Source organism: Cynocephalus volans, chromosome 6 (genome assembly GCF_027409185.1).
Source record: "Cynocephalus volans isolate mCynVol1 chromosome 6, mCynVol1.pri, whole genome shotgun sequence".
Classification (NCBI taxonomy): Eukaryota; Metazoa; Chordata; class Mammalia; order Dermoptera; family Cynocephalidae; genus Cynocephalus; species Cynocephalus volans.
In genome coordinates, this window is record NC_084465.1 from 97,159,396 (window position 1) to 97,178,740 (window position 19,345).

Sequence of the window (19,345 nt, forward strand, 5' to 3'; positions counted from 1 at the left end):
GCCCCTGTGCCCAAACTGCTGCCACTTGGCGGACAGGCGCATGATCACCATGCTGCACGCATGGCTTCCCCTCACACCAGCACCCCCAGGACACGGCCACACCCAGGAGGTTGCCCCTCCCCACAGCCTTCATGGCCTGGGGAAGGTCATAGCCCATCATCGAGCAAGGCACATCCTTCGAGTTCTTCAGACGCAGAGAAGTTACAAGAGAGAAGAGCAGAGGCCCTGGGCAGAGCACCCTCCCCTCCCCAGGCCCAGCCTCCTGTTTGTGCTAGTGGGCCAGAGGCCTGGCCACTCCTGGACGGAGGGAGGGAAGGACAGACAGATAGATGGCCTGGGCCTCTAACAGCTTTTGTCTCAAGCTAGACTCCAGTGTCCTTTCAGTTGGTAAATGGTTTTCTATAGAATCAATATTTTTTTCTTTAAATATATATTTGTTAAAGTTATACCTTTTTGTTTCTCTGGGGAAATCTGCCTCAGCTCATTCCCAATAAATTAATACTCTTGATAGCTTATATTCGGGGTGGTGCAGTGGGGCAGGGGGGCCCCGACCTTGGCCCCTGTCCTTTGTGCTGCGCTGAGCAGCTGGCAGAGGTTCCCCAAAGGGCAGTTCTGTGCTGGGCATAGGCCTGTGCTCTGCCAGATTGAGGAGGGGGCTACAGTGGCCACCACCCTCCCTCTTCCTCCCAGGGTGGGCCCAGCCTGGACTCAGGTAGGGGAGGCAGCGGCTGCCCTCCTCCACCCGCAGCGGGCAGAGCCCAGCGGTCGGTGGGCGGGTAGCCCAGCGGTTATTGCACAGGGAGCAGCAGGCAGGGCCGGGCGCCGCGGTAGCGGCGTATACCCGAAGCCCTCGGAGCCCCGGCCAGGCAGTCCTCCAGGCTTGCGCCCCGGCCGCGCCAGGGGTAGGATTTGTGCTTGTGCAGGGGCTGGGCCGCGCGCGCGCGCGCGCGCGCGCCCGCCCGCCCGCCCGCCCGCAGGGCCCGTCCTGAGGTAATGGTCAGTGTGCCTGCCGGAGCCCGGGCGGCGCGGGCGGGCCCAACGTGCGCGGCCGCGTCACTCCAGCATGGCGTCCAGCTGGTCGGCCAGGTCGTCGAACATACTGCCAATGTCGTCCAGGATACTGCCGGTGCTCTTCTCAGCGGCCGCGGGGCTGCGGGCGGGCGCGCGTGAGGGGCGGGGCCGGCTCAGGCCACGCCCGTCCAAGCCAAGACCACCTATCCCATGCTGCGCTGGGCCTAGTGTGGACCACGCTCCACACCAGTTCCTCCCACAGGCCACACCCGTCCTCCGGCCCCGCCCTCCTAGCCCCCGCCGCGAGTGGGGCCTAGTGCAGTCCCGCCCCTGGTAGGCCCCGCCCACCGCAACAGGCCCCGCCCCTTCCGACTCCGCCTCGCACCTACCTCGGGCTCTGCCCGTCCTCCTGGCGGATCTTTTCCTCCACCGCCTGCAGCGCCGCGGCCAGGCACGCACTCGTCTCCTCCAGTTTCTGCCGGGCGCTGTCCCCAGGCGAGGCGCCCTCGGGCGCAGCGGAGGGCCCGGCGGCGGCGGCGGCGGCGGCGCGTGGGGGCTTGGCGGGCACGTGCAGCGCGGGCGCGCCGGGGGACTGGGGCTTGGCGGGGCTGGCGCTCAGCGAGGGCGGCGTGCTGGCTGGCTTGGTGAGGGCGGCGGGCGGCTGGCGCGCCGGCGAGGGCTCGGGCGACGGGCCGGGGCTGCCCGGCGGCAGTCCCGCCGCGGCCTTGGCCGGCTTGGGTGCCGTGGGCGGCGGCGGCGGCTTGGGCGACACGGGCGGCGGCGTGCCGTGGGCGCGCTTCACCTCTGCGGGGGGGACCTCGCTGGCACCGGAGCAGGCACCAGCCCCGCCGCGCCAGCCCCCCCGCAGCCGCCAGGGGGCGCGCCTCCATGTGCAGACCTGCTCGGGACACTGTCCCAGGCCCTGCCCCGCTTCTACTCTGGGTGCAGCCTGCTGCGGCCACATTGGCCTTTCAATTGCTCGAATGCCTCGAGGCCTTTTCTCCTCTGATCTTTTGCCTGGAAGCCTCCTCCCTGCCTCCTGCATCAGGTCAGGGTCCTCCCTGCACAGGTGCCACTATACCTAGGCTTCTGTAAGCCTCCTTTACTGAGCAAGGGTTAGGACCGAGTCCACCTGGCTCCCAGGCCTGGGCTGGCACAGAGTTGTCCTATGGTGGATGGATGAGAGGGTCTACAGACACTCCCACCCCACCCGGGTTTCATCAAATACAGGAAGAAAACCCCTCAGACAAAGGAGAAAAGCGGTGAGGCGGGGTCCTGCTTCCCCTTCTTTCCCTGCCCTAGCCAGCTCTGTGTACCTACCTGGGCTGCCCGGGCCTGGCAGCGGCACCTTCTTGGAGGCAGGTGTTGGTGAGCCTTGGATCTTGGGCATGGGCTGAGCCAGGACAGGCTTGGGAGAGATGGGTGGCTTGGCTGGCTTCCGGGCATCGCCATCGGGTGGGGGCAGGGGGGGCAGGTGCACCTGGTCAGTGGGCAGGGGTTCGGCGGGCGGGGGTGGTGGGGGCAGCTCAGGGGGCCCGGCCTGCTCCGAGGCTGGTCGGCGGCGCACAGTGCTTGTGCCATTCTGGTACACGGACAGTGGCGGAGGTGGCTCCAGCCCAGCCTCTCGTTCCTTGGCCTTGGGCCGGCGCTTGACTGTGTCAGACTCAGTCAGGATGAACTTGACATTCTCCTGCTGGTTCTGCTTGGCCCGGATGCGCCTCTTGAGCGTGGCACTGGCCTCCACCCTGGCCAGGGGTGGACCCTCAACATTCACCTCACCCTTGGCTGGGCCTCGGGGTCGCTGCCGGACAGTGCTGTCCTCCACAGGAAGGCCTTGATCTGCTGGCTCCCCAGGCCCCCGGCGGGCAGTGGCCAGAAGTCCAGTGACGGGCCCACTGAGTGTGCGGCGCCGGTTCACCACCTCACCATCAGGCCCGATGGCCTCTTTGTGCTTTACTGAGGCCAGCACTGTGGCCACCCGGCCTGGCTCTGGACTGGCAGGGTGAGGCATGGGGTGGCCCTCGGGAGGCCTGCGGGCAGCCCGGCCCCCACCCCCAATGGACGACAGCTCGAGCATGGCTGCAATGCTCTTCACGCTGCCAGCGCTGCCTGTGTCCACGCTGCCTGCCAGGTCGCTAGCCCGCCGGCGCTGTGCCCGGACCCCCAGCCGGCCATCCTCAGTCTCAGCATCCAGCACTGGCTCATCAGCCAGGTTGGCGCTGGCCATTGCTGAGCTGGACCGCTTTGGTGGGGGTGGTGGGGGCCCCTTCTTGCGGGGCCGCACGGCAAAGGACTGGCTGCGGTTGACGTTCTTGTCGGCACTGGTGGGTGCCCTCACCGAGTGACTGCGGCCCACACGCCGCTGGACCGTGGCATAAGGCCCTGCAGCGGTGGGCACCAGCAGCTCATCCCGCTCGGGCTCACTGTCAGATGCTGCATAGCGATTCAGGCTGTGGGCACGCTTCTTGGGCCGCCCTGGCTCTGCATCAGCCTCAGGGGGCAGGCAGAGCGTGGGCACAGCTGCCACCATGGGCGGAGGCGCAGGCCCTGGAGCAGCTGGCCCTGCCTCGCCTTCCACAGGCTGGGGCAGCACGTAGGCAAAGCCTCGGTGTGTGGGTGACTGAGGCAGGGAGCGGGGTGACATGGGTCGCTCCGTCGGTGGCAGCAGCTGTGGAGTGGGCTTCACCTTGGCGGTGGCTGGGGCTGAACCATGAGGTCCCCCAGGGACCTGGGGGGAGCCTGGCTGGGCTTTGGTGGGTGTCTGGGGGGGTGTGAGGTGGCTGGCACCTGGTGGGAGGATCTGCCGTGGCTTGCCAGGCACCGGGGGCACACTGGCCCTCTTGACACTGTGACTATGGCGGCCAGGCCGGGCCTCCTTGGGAGGAGTTCCGGGGGACGGCCCCTCATCTAGCAGGTACTCCTGGCTTCTTGACATGGGGCTGCCAGGCCTAGGTGGCCCGTCACCCAGCAGCTCCTGAGAGCTGCTCATGTGCCGTGCCCGTCCACCCAGGCTGGGCTCCTGCCGCACGATAGCCCTCGGGGTGGGTGGCAGGTGGTTGGAGGGCTTCTCGGCGGTGGCAGCAGCACCCCCCTCAGCTGGGCCGGTCATGGCTGCCTGCAGCTCGTCACTGAGCTCGCTGTCCTGGAACGTGGTCATCTTGGGGGACTGGCAGGTGGCAGGAGCAGGCTCAGGTGGGGGTGGTGACTCGATGGCCACCACTTCCAGCGACTGGGGAGCCTTCCGGCGCAGGGGTCCCCCCTCATACTTGGCATATTCTGCCTTTTGCAATTCTGCTAGTTTTCTCACTGCCAGCATCAGCTTTTTTTGGTGTCCTGAGTAGGGCACAGGGCAGGTCAGGCAGGGCAGGAGGTGGAGGGGGTGAGGGTGGGGGCCGGGGAGGGGCCCTCACCCAGCTTGGTGATGCCGATCTCCTGCAGGTCCTCCCAGGTGATGTCGGTAATGAAGTCGATGTTTTCATAGCCGTTGTCCACCAGCACCTTGTAGTACTGGGCCAGGCCGATCATGGACAGCCACATGGCCAGGTTAGCCTATGGAGCAGGGACACAGAGGGGCAGCCCAAGCTGGCTGCCCACACCCCACTGCCTGCTCGGAGCTGTTGAGGGAGTGGGCACTGGGCCAGCAGGGCATGGACAGACAAAAGGACAAATGGACAGGCCAGAGGCACAGCCTCTGCAGGAGGCCAAGTCCAGCTCCTCAGAGTGGCCGTCGGGCACTGGTACACATGCACGAGCAAACACACGCAAACACACACACGGGGTGACCCTACCTGGGACGTCATTTGGGGAGGTGGAAGAAAGTCCTTCCTTGCCTGGCGAGGTGGCCACAGGCACAGCACCCCAAGGAGACACACCCCACACGGTGCAGACACACAGTGCCACAGCAGACACATGTATAAGCGCACACTCTGCACACTGCTCCCAGCCACAAGCACAACACCCTGACCTGTATCACACTCACACCATCTCAACTGTTTCCCACTGGCGTCAGTCGCATGGTCACACGTGTGCCACACACCCACATCACGTGTGCAAACACCCACAGTGATCTCCACTGAGAACCACCCGATCACTCCCTTAGGGCATCCGGTGTCCACACTTCCAGCTGGACATCACTCAGGCACCAACACTTAGCACAGTCACCCGGTGCACGGAGCACCTGCAGGACCTGGACGTGCTCCCGGGGGGGGGCCCCCTGAGCCGCTGACTGAGTGGGCAAGGCGGGGTGGATGAGCACCAGCCGTGAGTGCAGACCTGCCCATCCATGGACCAGCACCCTGGGGGCAGTTGGGGGCCACTGGCAACTCTACTGTCAGTGAACAGGAGCCTGGAGCTTAGCCTGTGGCCTGGAGAGCCAGTATCAGGTTGCGCTAAGCCCTGGGCCCACCTCCAGGCCCAGAACCTCTCCCACCACAGTGACAGTAATAGCACAGGTCATGAGCTGTTGCAGATATTGTTGGAAATGGGGGTGTCAGCTGTTGGGGCAGCCTGCAATGTGTGGTGGGATGTGTCTGTGTGTGCAGGCAGTTGGCGGGTGTGTGGCCGGCCTGTCCCAGGTGCATGTGAGCCACTCTGCTGTGTGTGTGTGTGAGGGGCAATGCTGGGGGTCCCTGTGTGGCTGCCTGCGTGTATGGGGGTCTTTGTGGGAGCATGAAGGTGAGGGAGTACTCTCCTGGCTTTAGGCCCACCTTGCCCTGACAATCCCCAGTCTGTCACCCCTGCCCCAGCTGCAGGGAGGCTGGCCAGTGCCCATGATGGATGAACAGAGGCTGTGCAGGTGGTGGCTCACTGCAGGCAGGCCGTGCTCCTCTCTTCTCTCCTGGGAGCCCCAGAGGGCAGGTGAGGGCTGGAGCCAGGGAGGCAGTCTGTCTGTCTGTCTGTCTGCCTGTCCTGGGCCCAGCCACCAGGTTGCAGGGGTCCTTACGGGTTTGTGCTCAGGCAGCCAGTCAGGGAGGTTCAGGCCACTGATCTCTGCTGTGATCTTCTTCCGGTGGCCTGGCTTAGTGACACCAATGGCCGTGAGGTCCTAGGCAGAGAGAAGGCCCATTAGCAGGAGGCTGGGCCTGCCACTGGGACACGGGGTGGTCAGCCTGCAGGCAGCTCACCTCGGGGGTCATGCGGCTGATGGTGGGCAGGTCGTATCCGGCACTGATGAAGTTGGAGGCGTAGAGCTGTAGCTGGAACGTGGAGAGCCACTGGCTGACGGCCTCAGCGCTCTGGAAGACACAAGGCACCTGCTGCAGGCCGCCTGCCTGCCCGCCAGGCCTGCACCCCAGCCACCTTCTCCGCTCTGTTGGCGGGCCGTGTAGCCGCTGGGTCCACCGTCCACTGCAGCCTGGCCCGGCGCTCCTGGCTCTGCGACGCTGGATACTGCCTTCCTTCATTGTCCTCCAGCCTTTCAGCATTCCGCTGGGATCTCCACCGGGAGGGTCCAGTTGCTGTCCATGTCACGGCCTCCCTGACCTTCCCCCCATTCCTGCACCAAGGACACCCCACACCATCTCGGGGAGGCAGGCTGCGTGGCCCCATGTGAGGAGCTCTGAGGACAGGGGCCTTGGGCGGGGCTGCTCAGTGCGGTCCCCACTCCTGGGAAGGTGGGCTGTGTGCCCACAGGCAGGGTGCTGCCGCCTCCGCTGTGCAGGACTCAGCCAGCAGCTCACGCCTCCCCAGCACGCAGGTGCACACGTCCCACACCGTCTCACACCCATCCCCTCCGCCTGCACACATGCGCACGTGCCCAGCTCGCACGGCACACACCCGGCTCGCTGACTTGCCCTCCACAAGCTGGCACACACGAGCAACCATGCACACCTACACAATAGACAACACCTGAACACGCGTGCATGCCCACACGATGCACGCACAGACACACACACAGGAGGATGGGTCTGGCCTCTTGAGGTCCCTGGCCACTACTGTGGCCAGGCCAGGCAGATGCCTGGGCGCCCCTCCCCAAGCCTGGCCCTGGGAGCCAGCCCAGGCCCTGTACCTTGCCCTCCGAGGCCGGCTCCAGCTTCTTGGGCGGCTGCTCCCCATAGACCTGCCCGGTGTGTGCCACTGGAGGCTGGGACCGGGCAGTGCCTGGGGACAAGAGGGGATAGTGGGACAAAGGCTGCTCAGAGGCCACCTCCTGCTAGGCCAATGCCACTGTCTCTTTGCTGTTACCTGCAGAGCCCTCCGGAGGCTTCACAGGGCTTTCCCCTGGGCTGGACTCAGAGACGGACTTCTGGGAAAGCACCGTTGCCAGGAGCTGTAACCCAGAAAGACCGGCTCTTTGATGCTGCTCAGGCCCCAGCCACCCCAGCCCTGGCCACCATCCCACCTACCTTGACTCCTTCAGAGCCTGCATGCAGGGCATGGCCCCCACTGCTCCTGCCGCCAGCCACACTGCTCAAGCTGCCACTGCGGTCCCCACCTGCCAGCACCACAAGCCAGGTGAGCCGCGCTGCCTCTGCTGGCCCCACACTAGTGCCTGGCAGGTGCGCTGCCCTCCAGCCCCACAGAGGCCCTGGCCCACCTGCAAAAGGCTTCCTCAGCACCCAGATCTCCTCTGGGGGTGCAGAGGGCCCCGACGAGCTGCCTCCCTGGGGTGGGCTTGGTTCTGTGCCTGCTCGGGAACCTGGGGGCCAAGCACAGCCTCCCTGAGTCCCGGGCCAGCTCTGGGAGGGCCCCGACACGGACAGGAGGGCAGAGCAGAGCTGTCCTGTGCACAGCTCTGGGGTCACACCATAGCCTTCCCTGCCCCGCTGTCTCCAGGGAGCTTACAGACCCTCAGAAGCCCCCTCTCCACCCCAGACATTTGAGTGCAGGAGAGCATAGCAGGGAGACCCAGGGCCAGGAGTCCAGCCTGTGGCCCTGTGGTCCTGCGGGGAGGGGGCCAAGGATTGCCAGAGGATGCGGCCTTCTTGCTGGGGAGCCTGGGGCCAAGGCTCCCATGCTAGGAACTAGATGACCATGGGCAGACTCCCCACACCTCCTAAGTGCCCCCCACAGCCCTCTTGCCCCATCTGTCAATCTCCACGTCCTCCCTAAGAGGTAAATCGACACTCCCAGGAAACCAGTCTACACCGGGCCCTGAGGACGGGTCCTGCAGCCTCTCCCTGCGACTCACTTTGCTCTTGCCATGCTGGCCTCCTGTTCCTTAGACGTGTGAGCTCCATCCTGCCTCAGGGCCTTGGCACGAGTGGTTCCTGCCTGCCTGGACTGCTCTGCCTGTGGCCGGCCCCCCCAGCTCTCAGGGCCATCTCTGACCTCTGACCCCCCCATCTAAGCAGGCCTCTACTCACATTCTGTGTCACTGGCTGGCACGTTTCCCTCACGTCTACTTCATCTCCTGCCCACTCCCATGCCAGGGCGAGCTCCTTGAGAGCAAGAACGACTTCTGTCTAGGTCCCTGTCTGTCCCTAGTGGCTGCTCGAAACCAGAACATGGCAGGCAAGCAATGCATGTGGGATAAATGAAGGAATGAGTGTGGGGACACTGACAAGGAGACGGCCAGCAGGCCACACTGTGGGATCCCACCCTGGATCCCACACCCAGCAATGGCCAGAACCCCGTCCCTGCCCTGCCATGGAACACATGTGCTGCTCCCTGGCCCCCAAGCCCAGGCTAAGTGGCTCCTGCCTGCCTCCCCCAGGGCTGGCTGGGACTTGCCTGCTCGCTTGACAATGGCCTCACCCAGTGAGGAAGGGAAGTAGCCCACCCGGTCATTGCCTGTCCGGTTGTCATGGATACAGCCCTTCCACCGGCCATCTGGATGCTGCTCAAGGACCTGACCAATAAAGGTGGGGGGCATGCTCAGGGAGGTGCCCCTCCAGGAGGAGCAGCCCAGGCCTCCTTTCTCTGTTGCCAGAAGGTGTTCTGGGGTTAGCATGCCCAGATCCCACCCCGTCCCTGCTGCAGTAGCCCCTGGGCTGTCCTTACTGTGATGATGTCCCCGGCCTTCACGTTGAGGCTGGTCAGGTCATAATTGTTGCAATAATCTTTGGTCGCCCGGACCTGCAGGGCTGCCGAGGCCTCTGGGGATACAGGAGGTGGACCCCCCAGTCCTGCGATCTGGCCTCGCCTGGCCCAGCCCTAGCCCCCTTGTCCCACCTGCGCCCACCTCGCAGCAGCTGTTTGATCTCCTTGCTGGCCTGGGATGTGGTGAACTGGTGCACGATGTCTAGGGCCGTCTGGCTGTAGGTGTTCCTCACGTGGGCATTGATCCCGCTCTGCAAGAGCAGAGGGTGAGGCCTGTCAGGAGCCCCATGCCCCCGCTGGGCCTAGCCGCCCCAGCCCCCAGACTCACATCCAGCAGCAGCCGAACCACTTCCGTCTTCCCGCAGAGCGCAGCCTCGTGCAGGGCAGTGCCAGACTTGGTCTGGCGGTTAATGTCAATGCCAGCTTGGAGGAGGAGCCTTATGGGAGGCAGTCAAGCGGGCAGGGCCTTCAGCAGGAGCCCTCCACCCCTGCACCCCCAAATGAAGCCTCAATTCCTGGGTGCCCGACTGCCTGTTCTGGGCCTGAGGATGGGCCAGCCCTGCCCCATGTCCCTGACTACAACAGTGTCTGACATTTACCGAGCTCTTGTCCAAAGGCCCATCTGTGTGCTAACCCTTCCCAGCTGTTACCTTGTCTAATCCTAGTGTAGGCACTGCTGTGATCCCCACTATGTGGATGGGGAAACTGAGGCACGGTTATGTGCCTCCACGAGGCCACCTAGCAAGAGGCAGGACTGGGATAGAGCCCAGGCTGGTGGGCTGTAGAAGCCCACTCTACAGCCCCCTCCAGCCTGTCCTTCACTTGGGTGGCTGGAGGCCACACCCAGAGGCCTGACCATATCCCTGCAGCTCCCTGGTTGCCTCCTGTCTTATCCCCAAGACAGAAGCAGGAGCCCTGAGCCCCAGGAATCCTGAGGCTGGGCCCCCTCCCCAACACTGGCTGTACCTGATGATGTCAATGTGGCCATTCTTGGCTGCCAGGTGCAGGGGACTGGTACCATTGGGGTCAGTGGCATCCCCCGGCCGGGGCTCCAGCAACGCCGCACACATGTTGCTGCTCAGGAGCAGCTGGACCACCTTGAAGGAGGGATCAGGGTAGGGTGGCCCTGGCATGGGGCTGCTCCCAACTCCCACCCCTGGTGAGGAGGATGGGCAGATGGAGTCCTGCTCAGTTCCCCAGTAGACATACCCCAACACGGCCAAACTCGCAGGCCAGGTCCAGGGGCGTCTTCCCCGAGTTGTCCACCATGCATGGGTTGGACTGGTGCTGGAGCAGCATCTCCGACTGTGGGGCCGTGGGGCACAGTCAGGCCCAAGGGCAACCTCAGACCCTTGCCACCCACCCACCCGCCCACTGTGCAGCCCCCACACAGGCCTCACCACATCATAGTGACCGTGCTGGGCTGCCAGGTGCAGGGGGATGTGGCCCTCGTCGGATGGGACGTTCACCGCCGAGCCTGCCTTCAGTACCAGCTTCATGGGCTCCTTCCGGCCCTGCCAGGCTGCATAGTGCAATGGCCGCATGCCTGGGGGCAGGTGGGCCATTGGGAGCCAACCCCTGATCCTGCACCCAACCCTGACCTCCAAGACACCGATCCCATAAGGACCTGCTTCAACCCAGACCGAGGCTCCGGGCTGAGACTCCAGTGGAGGGACTATTCAGGTCTCTGGGGACCCTGCCCCCAAACTTGACCCCCTGCCCTGGCCCCAGGGCCCCAAGCCAGTCTTGCCTTTGTTGTCCTTGATGTCCACGGCAGCCTGAGCCTCCAGCAGCAGGGTGATCAATTCTGTGTTGCCATTCAGTGCCGCGTGGTGTAGGGCAGAGAAGCTGGGGTGGGCAAGGACAAGCATAGGAGAGGACTTGGGCACCCTGGCCTTCCACAGCAGCTACCCACCCCCATTCCTGGCCAAGAACTCACCCATCTGGGTCCTGGAAGTTGACATTGATCTTCTTGGTGGAGCCCAGGAGTTCTGGGGGTGAGAAGGAGACAGGTGAGGGGATGCTCCTCTGAGCCTCTCTAAGCAGCCTAAGAGCAGGGAGGGGGCACTGGCTAGCTCCCTGGTGGGCCCACAGCTAGCTAGGCTCTTGGTCTATAGATACTCATCCATCCATTTATTCACTCATTCATTCATTCGTTAGGCTCTGCCCTGCACTCAGCTCCAGGCGCCAGCAGTTTGAGCCTTGGTTTCCCACTGCCCTGAGATGGCTGGGGGTGGAGGTGGGGTTCACAGTGCAAGGACTCCAGCAAGGTCCAGGCGGGGACAGGAGACAAGGCTGTGCACCCACACAGACACACACATGTGCACACGCACCCCCTCCCTCAAGACACTGGCAATGGTGGGAGGGAGAGAGCTGGCCCAATCTGTCTTTCAGGAGGACCCAGATGGGGCCAGGGATGGCTGCGGAGCCTGGAACACCTGGAAATGGGGTTATCTCTGGCGGAAGATCCACATCTCCACAGCATAGACCCTCACTGCCAGCCTGGCCAGTGTGGATGAGCCCTCCCCCTTCAGGGCAACAGGCTGGTGCCTCTGAGTGACCCCACAAGAATGGCTACCTTACCCACAGGGGCCATGCTGGGCCCCAGGCTCAGACCACCTGAAGCCTGAGGAGTCCAAGCCCTCGCCTTGGGGCCCCAGTCTCCTCCTGGGGCCTCTTCCATCCTGGCTTCCACCAGCTGCCTGCCAGAAGAGGGGAGCCCATTGATGCCCCCCCCACAGTGGGCTCAAGTTCAAACGGACTCGAGCCAACCCCCTGCCTGTCTGGGCCATGGTTATATAACCCATTTGTGGGTCAGTTGCTCTGGGGTGGGGGCTGGCAGGACAGAAGCCCCTTTGTCCAGGCCCTGGACTGGGGTGGGGGCAGGGGAGTCAAGGGGGTGACCCGCAGCAGCCCCGGCTGCACCAGCCTTGGTCTGTCACTGGATGCAGGTGTGGGTCCCCTAATGACCACAAAGCCTATGAAGTCAGATGGACCTGAATTTGAATCCTCACTCTCCCACTTACCAGCCCTGTATAGCCTTGGCCACTGGGCTCCTCCCTAAGCTGGAAAAGATGGTTCCACCAGGGCTGGCCCCAAGGCGTGAGAGCGTTTCCATACTTAAAGTGTGCAGGGTCTGTTACAGGTCAGGGCTCAGTAAGTGGCAATTACTAATATTAGCTGTGCAGGAATCCCACCCACCTTCTCCAGTGAGGGGTTTCTCCTGCACAGAGTGAGGGCATCTCCCTCCTGCCATGTCCCCCCACTGGCATCCCTACTTCCTCCCTGTACCCCTGGTCTATCCTCCATACCCACCACGGTCAAGAGACCCTGTTAGAACAGGAGTCAGATCCTTTGCTCCTCTTTCAGACCCCCAGTGGCCATGTCTTGCTGGGGTGGGGACTGAGGCTGGACAATGGCTCTGCATGCTGTGGCCTCCTGCTTTTGCTCTCACCCCCTTGCCCACTAATTTCTTCACACCTGCTCCAACATACAGGCCACCATTGCCATAGGGCCTTTGCACATGCTGTGTATGGGGGGCTATTCTTTCCCTGATTATTCCCACGACTGCCTCCCTGCCCTCAGATCTTTCTCCAAATAAGCCCTGCTCAGCAAGGCCTCCTCACTAAAATGGCAACCCCCTTCCCATCCCAAGTCTGCTGTATTTTCCCCTTCAGCCCTTCTCACCACCTACCACGTCCCGTCTTCTCCTGATTGATCTTGTTCGTTGTCCGTCTCATCGCTTAACTAGGCTTCCAAGAGAACAGTGATTATATCTGTTTTGCTCACTGCTGAATTCTTGGTGGCTAAAACAGTGCCTGGCACACAGGAGGTGCTCAGTAAATTTGTGACTGATCTGGCAGCCTTGTCCCACACGCTCTGTCTACCACTAGAGCTGGCTTCACAGGCGTGTGACCCGTGAGGCTGCTCAGGAGGCCCCCCGGGGTGGGAGCTCTGCTGCCACCATTGTGAAATGCTTAATTTTTGGACACAGGGTCCCACAAACTATACAGCTGGGCCTGCCACTGTCCTTTGCTGTTAGCCGAAGGGAGAGCAGTGGTCGCTATCCCATCACAACCCAGTGCCATGCTCAGGACATTCTCCCCTGGAATGCTCTGTCACCTTCTTTTCAGTGCCCCCCCCCCCATGACTTCCCTCCTGTGGCATGGCCTCCCAGGCAGCTGCTGAGCAGGTGCTTGGAGTGGAGCCACAGTCAGGCCACCTGCCCCCCTGGCCACACCTGAAGGGGCTGCAATTTCAGAGGGGCTGGAGGTCAAGGCCCAGGAAGTGACACAGATACCAGCAGGAAGGGGACCACCCCCGTGTGTGGAGGGGCACCTGACGGAGGTCATCTCACCCTACTCTCTGCCCACGGCCTCGTCAGAGGAAAACAGCTGAAATTGGGCAGAGAGCAGCTTGAGGTCTGCTCAAGAGGGAGGATACTGGGTCTCAAGGAAGGTCCTAGAACTGAAGTGGGCCCAGGGCTGGGGAGGCTGTCCCACACTGACACAGGTTCTCTGAATGAAGCTGGAGCAGAGCATGGCTGGAGGGGACTGGCAGGGGGAGGGGACAAGTGTGGACCAAGCTGAATGTCCCTGTAGCCTCTTCCCTTTCCACGAGGTCACTAAGTCCTATGGATTCGGTGTCAGTCACAGCCCATAAACCTCACCCCCACCTCTTGTCACCCAGCCCACTAACTGCTCTCCTGAGACCATCCCCACCTTTGAGGTCAGCTCCAAACTCTAGTCTGGAAGGAAACTATTAGTGGGCCAAGATGAGGGGTGGCAGGGCACTGGCCCGCAGTGTTCTGGGGATTCCTCCAGTGTGTCCCCAGCCCTGCCTCCGAGAAAGGGGAGGCTGGACCAGAGAGGAGGACAGGATCCACCTCCCCAACAGCAGGCCAGCCTCTGTCCCAGTGCTTGCTCTGGAGCAGTCTCGTCTCCCCTCAAGGATAGCCGCTAAGTGTGCGTGTGCAAATGTGTGTGCAAGGGGAGGCTCCCTTCAAGGCAGGGTGAGTGGGGGCTGACAGAGCCCAGGGTGACACTGGAGCACTGGGGCAGAGGGAAGAGGATGGGCATCGGGAAGGACTCATGGAAACAAGGATCATGGGAACACCTCTGGGCTGAGGGGCCCTAAAGGACACTGCTAGATGTCCCCCACCTCATGGCCCAAACTCCAGCTGTACTTTGCTGAATCAAAATACATCTTACTCCAAAGCAGGCCAGCGTTGCCATGACAACTGAGCTAATTCATGGAGGGATTTCTCTGTCTGCTTCATTACACCTGCCCCTCTGAGTCAGAGTGCAGATTCCGGGGCCACAGCAGGTGGTTATCCTGCCCCGAGGGCCAGACCAGGCAGAGGCAAAGGTAGAGACCCAGGTAGAGGTGAAAGCCTCATGCTGCCCTTCGATGGTCAGACTAGAAGGGAGGAGGAACCCCCAAATCTGAGGCTCCCCTTCCCTGGTTGGTCTCGGGCCCTGGGCTCTCCGAGGGATCAGTCACAGTTAGCATTTTTTTTTTTTTTTTTTTTAAAAGATGACCGGTAAGGGGATCTTAACCCTTGACTTGGTGTTGTCAGCACCGTGCTCAGCCAGTGAGCCAACCGGCCATCCCTATATAGGATCCGAACCCGTGGCCCTGGTGTTATCAGCACCGCACTCTCCCGAGTGAGCCACAGGCCGGCCCAGTCACAGTTAGCATTTACTGAGCACTTACTAAGCATCTGTGCCTCGTGTGCACGACATGAGCCTCCTGTGAGGCACGGACCGCCAATGTCCCATCTTACAGACGAGGAGACTGAGGCCCAGAGAGCCGCAGTTGTCTGTGCCCAAGGCCGCATGGCCACTAGATGGAAGCCTTTACCTTGTCTTTCAATCTCTCCACCTGCTTTTGAGGCTCAGTGAGGTCGCCTGTGCCTGGAAACCCTTCCTTTCTGGGCCCTGAGGCCCTGAAACTAGCCCCAGCTGGCAGGCAGGGCCAGCCTGAGTGTGCCAGCAAGGCACGGTTGCTCTTCTCTTTGACTGCACAGCGTGCACAGGAGCTGACCTGGCAGGGATTACTGGGGAGGGGGGGCTGCAGGACCTAGGCCCCCCCCCGACCCCACCACAAGGCAGGCAGTCCCAGTTCTCAGCATTCCCCTGGAGAGAGGAGAGTGAGCCTCCCTGGCTTACATACAGTCCATGGGGGTGGGATGGGGAGTCAAGGCACCCAGACCCCACATGCCGACCTGCCAGTGCCCGCACAGGTGCCCTGACACACTGACACGGTCATACGTGCGCAGCCGCACACCCGGCTGGTCCACACGCCCATACATCCATCTCTGGTGGCCCCCAGGGAGGCTCTGGGCTGAGCCGGGATGAGTGCAGGGATCAGGGCTCCAAGCTCCGAGCCTTTCCCTGGGGCCCCCACAGCGCTAGCTAGGGATGGCTGATGGGGCCCCCCATGGCCCCACAGCCCCCTTTCCCGGCAGGAAAACCAGGGAGGATTAAGGTCTGCTGGAGCCTGCCTGAGCAGTGGGCCCGCCAGCCCTCGCCCCCCAGGCCACTCCCCGCCTGGAGGCCAGCCTACCTCGGGATGGGCGACCTTGGGCCTCTGCTCCCCCATCAGTAAATGGCCCCCGCAGGCAGTGCCTGGGCAGCCACACCCCCAGCGTGGCCCTGCACCCCCTTCCCTGCAAGGCGTGTTTCTAAACATAAGGCACGGAGGGGGTCTGACAGGGACTGTCAGTCCCCAGGTCGCTCCTGGCTGCAAGGGCCCACTCCTACTCTCCATGGGGGGGGCATCCGCCTCGCCCTTTAAAGGCCCCAGTAGAGACCTCCAGCTGTCAGCCCGCAGCCTGGGAGGGAGGGGGACAGAGGCGAGCAGGCAGGGATGCGAACGCCTGCGGCCGGCCGGGGAGGTGGGTGCCGCCAGGCGCCTGCTGGGGGGCTTGGGGTGACGGCCGGTCGCGCGGTGCGACCCTCCTCCGGTGCTGGCGGCTCGGGGCGCGCGGACCGAGGGTCTGGGCGCTGCTGGCCCCGCCCCGCCCCCGGGGACCCGACAGCATCCCCTCCCCGCCCTGCGCCCGGAGGGCTGGGGGGCTTCGTGCTGGAGCCGGGGCGCCCCCGCCCTGCGCCCCCCGCACTCACTGGCCTTCCCGGGCCGCGGCCTCTGCAGCAGCCTCTGCGCGGTCCCCACGTCCTCCGCCTTCACCGCCTGCACCAGCTCCTGCTCCTTCCCCATGGCGCGGCGGGGCCGCAGCAGCGCGGCTGCGCTCCTGCGCTCGGCGCAGCTCAGAGGCGGCGGCGGCCCCGCGGCACCGGCCGCATCCCCACGCCCCCGCCACCTCCGCCGCCGCCCGCCGCCCCTTCGCCCTCCTCGGGCTCCGGCTTGGGCTCCGACTCCCGGCGCCGAGGGGGCGGGGAGCGCGTCACGGGCGGGGGGCGGCCCGGGGGCGGGGGCGCGGCGGTGGCGGCGGCCGCGGGGCGGGGGCGCGGCACCTGGCGCCGCCTCCCGGATGCCTGGGTCCCCTCCCGGCCGCTGACCTCCGTCGGCCCGCGCGTGCGGCTCCTCGGCTCCGCCCCTACCCAGGCCCCGGCAGCCCCAGACGCCCCCTCCCAACGTGCCGGCCGCGCGGGTCAGGCCCGGCCTCTGCACACACCCCAGGCCGGGGGCGACCGCCGGGGGCTGGGGACAGCAGCCGCCGGGGGGCTGGACACCGAGCTCCGACACGGCAGTGGCGCGAGGCTGAGGCTGGGAGAGGATTCCAGAGGCTGCGGGACCCACGGGGGGAGGGACTCCGAGGCAGTGGGCGGGCGGGGGCCGGCACCGAGAGACCCGGGCACCAGCGGCACCGGGAGCCGGCCCGCCAGAGGCTGTCAGACGTTTCTGGCCGTGGTTCCCGTGGGAGGTGTCGAGGGATTGTGAAGAGGAATCTCCCAATAATGAATTCGGTGTCAGGGAACCCGCACCCCCTCCCCCCAACTACACCTTCTTCTCTGCAGCCTCCGGCTCTTCTCCGCAACAGTGCAGGCCGACAGCCCACTGTCCCCAACCTCAATCTGCACTCACCCCGGGCAGCCCCCTACACCCACCACCAAAGGGAGCTCAAATGTCCCATCCCCAGATCTTGCAGCCCCAGGCAGGACAGTCGCGCTTGACAGGTGCCAGGTTCTCACCTGAAGGCCAGCCCTTGGTCTCAGGCCCTCACCTTGCTACACCTGCAGCATTCCAGAGATAGGCTGGATGGGGTTTGTGACCTGGCTCAAGGCTCTGTTTCCTCATTCACAAGGAGGCAGATCATCACCAACCAGGCAAGGCTGTGGGGAGAATTTGGTGAGGGTCGCACCTACGATGTATGGCCTGATGCCCCGCTCCCTGTGGCCCTGGGCCATCCAGCAGGTCCAGGAGGAAGGTGGCCTGAGGGTGCGGAAGGGGAATCACAGGGATCCCAGGATCATGCAGGCAGCTGACCATTCCCCCTGTGGGGTCTGCCGTGAGGTTTAGGGAGCAAGCCTATGGCTTCCGGCATGTGCTGGGCTCCCAGAAGTGTCCCTCAGTGCAAGGGCCCTGCCCCTCACTCTTTACAGTGACCAATTCCTGGGCACCTGCTGGATCAGACACCGTGCTGGCCACTTTATAGATGACTGCTTGTCCCCATTTTACCAATGAAGAAACTGAGGCTCAGAGAAGTTAAGTGACTCCCCTCAGGTCCCAGAGTCTTGAAGTCATGAATCTGGGCTTTGAACTCATGTGGGTCTCTGGACTTGTCCCAGTTCATCCTCTTATTGGTTTTGTGACCCTGAGCTTGTCACTTTGTCATTCTGAATCTCTATTTCTCCTTTGTAAACCAGGAATAAGTGTGATACCTCCTGTCAGGTTGATCAACAAACAGCTGCTGTGGATTTTGTGTCATTGCTGGGTTCTTCGCCTGGGCGCCTGGGGAGCAACTGTATTTTATTCATCTTTGTAACTACAGTGACTAGCAGTGTCACTAGTACACAGGAAGTGCTACAAAAAAGTAAAAGTAAGAAGATAGCTATCATCATCGATACTATTTTTATGTTTCAGGCTTGTTAAAGTAAACCACCCTGGCCTGTGCCTGATATTTGCAGGGCCTGGGGCAGGAATACAAACAGAGGCCCACACACCAAATGTTTGAATATTTAGACATCATAAATCACGCTAATAACCTGTTAAATAAAATATGTTCTATCCTCCTACCTTGACAGACAAACCTTCAGCATGACCTGAAAAGCCAAGTTCAAATTTAGAATTCCTGGATTCCTTTGGTAATGAACTGGCCCCTGCCTGCAGCTGCCCGACTCCTGTTCTCTGCCCAGCTCTAGCACCATCCACCATCCTGCAAACAGGCACCCCTTAGTCACTCCTCAGACCCACTGTGTTGTCCACTTTCAGGAGGGCAGACCCAGAAAGAGGGCTGTACAGATTCTAGGAGTTACTTGGGGCCATTTGGGTAGGGAATTCTGGGTTCCTAGATATGTACTCAGAGTGTCGTGTAGAAGGGGCTCCTGCTCATGGACCCAGAGATTCTTATCACATAGGGTGGAGTGTGGCAGAGGAGGGCCAGAGCCTTCCCCTGCTAGATGAGGGGTGAGAGAAGCCCCAGATCCAATACTGCCACCCAGTGACCTTGGACAAGTTCCTGATGCTCAGCTCCCTCATCTGTAAAATGGGCCAGCACCTCTGCCCCTAGCCCAGGGCTGATGGGAGGGTCCACATGAAGACAGAGATATGCATCTGCCTGGGGTCCCCAGCCTGGGGATGAGGAAGACATGGCAGGCACATGTGATGCAGAGGCGTGGGACTTGGGCAGCCCTCCAGGAAGTCAGGCCTCCGAGGATGATCCTGGGAGGAGGGGCTGCTGAGCCAGCAGAATTGCTGAGGCTCATCCTGGAGTGGAGCTGGCGGCAGCTTCTCTGCAGCTGGGACTGGCCTGCTTCCCAGATGCACGGCAGCCACCAGCCAGCCCACAGCCCCTGTCCCTGCCCACTGGCTGTGCGCCTGCTCAGGTGCTCCCCAGTGCCCCGCCCAGCCCCCCAAAGCCTTTTGCCTGACCCTTCATGCGTAAAGTGAGGATGGTGATCATGCCCTCCCCATGGGCGGCAGGAAGTACGTGGTGTATGCTAGCTGCCTTGGTTTCTGTCATTCTCGTGGTGGCCGCCTCTGTAGAGCACTTAGCTGGTGCCTGGTACATCACAGAGGATCAGCCGTGTGTACCTGTCTATCTGTCCGACCAGCAGAGATGCTGGAGGTGCTCGGGCTGGGCAGGGGCCTTGCCTGGTTTGTCAGCTACCCCCCAGGCTCGGGACATCTGCAGCCTTTGGAGAGCTGTTCCCCTACCCTCAGCCCTCAT

General features: G+C 62.9%; 1 protein-coding gene across 1 annotated transcript; it reads right to left on the bottom strand.

Annotated features, from left to right (window-relative positions):
• Positions 1–1,053: 1,053 nt before the first annotated feature.
• On the bottom strand, positions 1,054–16,212 carry CASKIN1 (CASK interacting protein 1). The gene is made up of 20 exons (XM_063100649.1): positions 16,119–16,212; positions 10,931–10,982; positions 10,742–10,839; positions 10,392–10,537; positions 10,201–10,296; positions 9,958–10,088; positions 9,320–9,428; positions 9,134–9,242; positions 8,953–9,047; positions 8,683–8,800; positions 7,547–7,648; positions 7,356–7,444; positions 7,195–7,279; positions 7,019–7,110; positions 6,135–6,245; positions 5,954–6,055; positions 4,422–4,560; positions 2,332–4,344; positions 1,401–1,815; positions 1,054–1,150 (listed from the first exon to the last, which is right to left on the bottom strand). Exons 1-20 carry the CDS (start codon positions 16,210–16,212, stop codon positions 1,054–1,056), a joined length of 4,293 nt encoding a protein of 1,430 aa, XP_062956719.1.
• Positions 16,213–19,345: the final 3,133 nt, after the last annotated feature.